Source organism: Diaphorina citri, unplaced genomic scaffold, assembly GCF_000475195.1.
Source record: "Diaphorina citri unplaced genomic scaffold, Diaci psyllid genome assembly version 1.1 scaffold142805, whole genome shotgun sequence".
Classification (NCBI taxonomy): domain Eukaryota; kingdom Metazoa; phylum Arthropoda; class Insecta; order Hemiptera; family Psyllidae; genus Diaphorina; species Diaphorina citri.
In genome coordinates, this window is record NW_007519725.1 from 1 (window position 1) to 2,939 (window position 2,939).

At 40.5% G+C, this 2,939-nt stretch overlaps 1 protein-coding gene across 1 annotated transcript; it reads right to left on the reverse strand.

The window, feature by feature from the left end:
* Positions 1-92: 92 nt before the first annotated feature.
* On the reverse strand, positions 93-1,791 carry LOC108254509 (UDP-glucuronosyltransferase 2A3-like). Its single transcript, XM_026833290.1, has 2 exons — positions 1,655-1,791; positions 93-532 (listed from the first exon to the last, which is right to left on the reverse strand). The coding sequence occupies exons 1-2, from the start codon at positions 1,789-1,791 to the stop codon at positions 196-198; spliced, it is 474 nt and encodes a 157-aa protein (XP_026689091.1). The 3' UTR covers positions 93-195.
* Between the last annotated feature and the right edge of the window lie 1,148 nt (positions 1,792-2,939).

Sequence of the window (2,939 nt, forward strand, 5' to 3'; positions counted from 1 at the left end):
AAAAACACACCACGTTGAAAAAATTGACGCCAAGATATTTTTCACAAGTTTATTTTTCGATATCCCCCCAAAAATACGATAAAATTAAAATATCCCCCATATCCCCCCAAAAAAACACGTCACATTAGGATAAATTAAAGCCAAGATTATTTTTTTTCCCTGAAGTTTATTTATTTATCTTTCCAAGTTATTCCCCTATTTGTTCTTCTTATTCCGATCGGGTTTCGTCGCCTTCTTGTCATCTTTCCCTCGGGTGAACTCGGCAAAGCTCGTGCCTATTCGGGCCAGGGTGTACAACACGAGACCCAGGCCGAGTGTACAACTCGCGATCACATCGAGTTGACTCGTCTGGTACCAGGGGAGGCTCGTGGCTTTGGTTTTGAGGTGGGGGGCACCTCGGTGGGCGATGACGTATTCGATGCTGCGTATTGCTTTCTGGAGGGGATGAAGGGGCTCGGAACGGAAGATCGTGGAGAGGCGTTGCACGTTGGTTTTGTATCTGAGGGGAGAGAAGAGACGATGTTGTTTAAGACTTTAAATAGATTTCGCATTAGGTACTTGAAAGAACAAATTTCAGGCTGGTATCCCCCTTGTTTAAAGTTCCCCAGCCAGACTTATACAAAAAAATCTGGTGTGAACATCACACGACTTTCTATTACATTTGCGGAATACGTATTTGAAAAAAAAAAAAAATGAAAATTTTTATCCAGATGTCATCATGATTTATCAGACCGTATCTGAGCGCTGCCTACGTGCTTGCCGATTTTTGGTCTGAAAATTTCCTATCTTAAAATTACTCCCCGTGTATGATGTGGCGATCTATTAAAAAAGTGTCCAAAAATTGAAACTTTTTTTTTGAAAATTTTTCTAAGTCCAAAATCGACCGCCTACGCGGGGGTAATTTTTGACCGACCAAAATTTCCTATCTTAAATACTCCCCCGTGTGATAAGGAAATATATTAAAGTATGAAAAAAAAATTATTTTTATTAATATTTTCATTATTATTATATTATATTATTATATATTATTTTATGATTTCTTTTTTTTCCTTTTTTTGGAAAATTTTCTAAGTTCGAAGCAACATTGACTTTGGTTGATATCTGGATGAGTGATTGTCCGGATTTTACCAAACATGTTTACAGTCGCGTCTTGGACCTTACCGGTATATCATACCAATTTCATCGCTTTTGACGACTAACCGTTATTGAGATAGTTTTGTATACCACTTTTCCAATTTTCCCATTTAAACTGTGAGTACACACATACATACGTACCGTGTACTTACTACATACATACATACGGAACAGACCATGGATAAAAACCACTGTTTTTGGAATCCAGGGACCCCAAACGGATAGTTTCCAACCATTTCCCGATTTTTGAAAATTTGGACCGAGTTGCAATTACTTTATTACATAGTAGTAGCTCGCGGGCTATACTAGTAATAGAAAGTAAAATACAAAATCAAATCATGAATGCTTTTTGTAGTAAAGCAGAGAGCTTTGTTCTCAACTTTTGTGGGTATACACAGGCATTAGGCGTTATTTTTTTACTATACAATTCTCATGCTAATCGTGAATTATCAAATCTTACACGTGGTATAGTCCCGCCACTGGTCGCTACTCATAACTCCGCTGTTAATCGAACCCGTACCTCCAGCGGTCGGCAATCCCAGTGCTGATACGCCACTCGGCCCACCGGAGGTTGCTTAAGTTTAGAACATAAATCCAATTTCCAACGTACTGTGGGCTCATACAGGCTGGTTGTACTTTCCGTCTCGAGCTCCTCATAATCCAAACACATCAAAGTCCACCATCCAGCCCATTAACCCTCTTCTCTGCTTTCCTGGGCCGTGTTGTTTCTGGTCGCCGCAAATAGCGGTACGATGCAGCGGCGGCGATGGGCGAGACGGCGTGATAGAATGGACTCGGAACGCGGAGCGTGAACGCCCCCCGTGCGTGGATGAATAGGCGACACCTTTTGGGTGAGCTGCAGGAGGAAAAGTTGAACGAAGGAATCGAAAATGGAATAGACCTAATTATTGGTTGCTCATAGCTCCTTGCAGAATGAGAACTGAAAAGTCCCTTTACTCCCTCAGTCTAAACAAGGTCTTATGTAGTTTGGTACAATAGTTTTTTAAAAATAGAATTACAAGTACAGTTACTGACCGACAAAAATCTGGTGGGGTACGTCTTAGGTACCTGAAAAGGTCCAAAAGAATTTACATGGTGGTAAAAAGTTACTGAATAACCGGCTAAGTCTAAACGGACTCTTTCATACGACACAGTGTAAAAACCCGTTGGGGTTTGAAACCCGTCAGCTCAGTCAATTTGTAAAATAACTTCAAAGTATGAGTGAACGCGTCCTGTAACTCTAAAGTAGAGCAGTAGGCCACTCGGTCCGTCAATAGATAAAAGCGGTACCCCGTGCTAATCACTGCCTCTTACAATCCCAGGCCGGGCATATCCTTTGTGCGATACGTCGATAATGCACAGTAGACCTCGTTGCTCAAGACACCTCTAAGCTGTCAGGTCTCGACTCTCTTCCTCGTCATTCGACGGTGGTTACAAATTTGAGCGTTCACCACCAAGGGCGTCTTGCTATAAGATCCACTCACGGTACATCAACCCTATCTGTGCTAAGCTGAATTAAAGGTTCCTTAAAATCTAAGAGTCATTCGGAAGTTAAAAAGTTTTATAAATAAATAAAGGGGAGAAGTTTTATAAAAAAGGATTTTAAAACCATTGGATGAAGTTAAGAAGTTTTTTTCAAGTTACAACGGCTTGGGAATAAAGCATTTGCCTTATCTTAACCATTTTGAAATTGATCCATGATAGGCTGAATGTCAAGTCTTCAATGACCAAGCTATGATGGGAAACAGTTGACAAAAAAAAAAAAATCAAAGGCGTTTACGATAATGTAAGCACACACTACAACT

Bases quoted from the DNA above. Each gene is read 5' to 3' on its own strand.
- LOC108254509 (XM_026833290.1), bottom strand. From the start codon at position 1,791: ATGAGGAGCTCGAGACGGAAAGTACAACCAGCCTGTATGAGCCCACAG. The intron at 533-1,654 runs GTACGGGTTCGA...ATCTATTTAAAG, and splicing joins GGGATTGCCGACCGCTGGAG to TCTTAAACAACATCGTCTCT.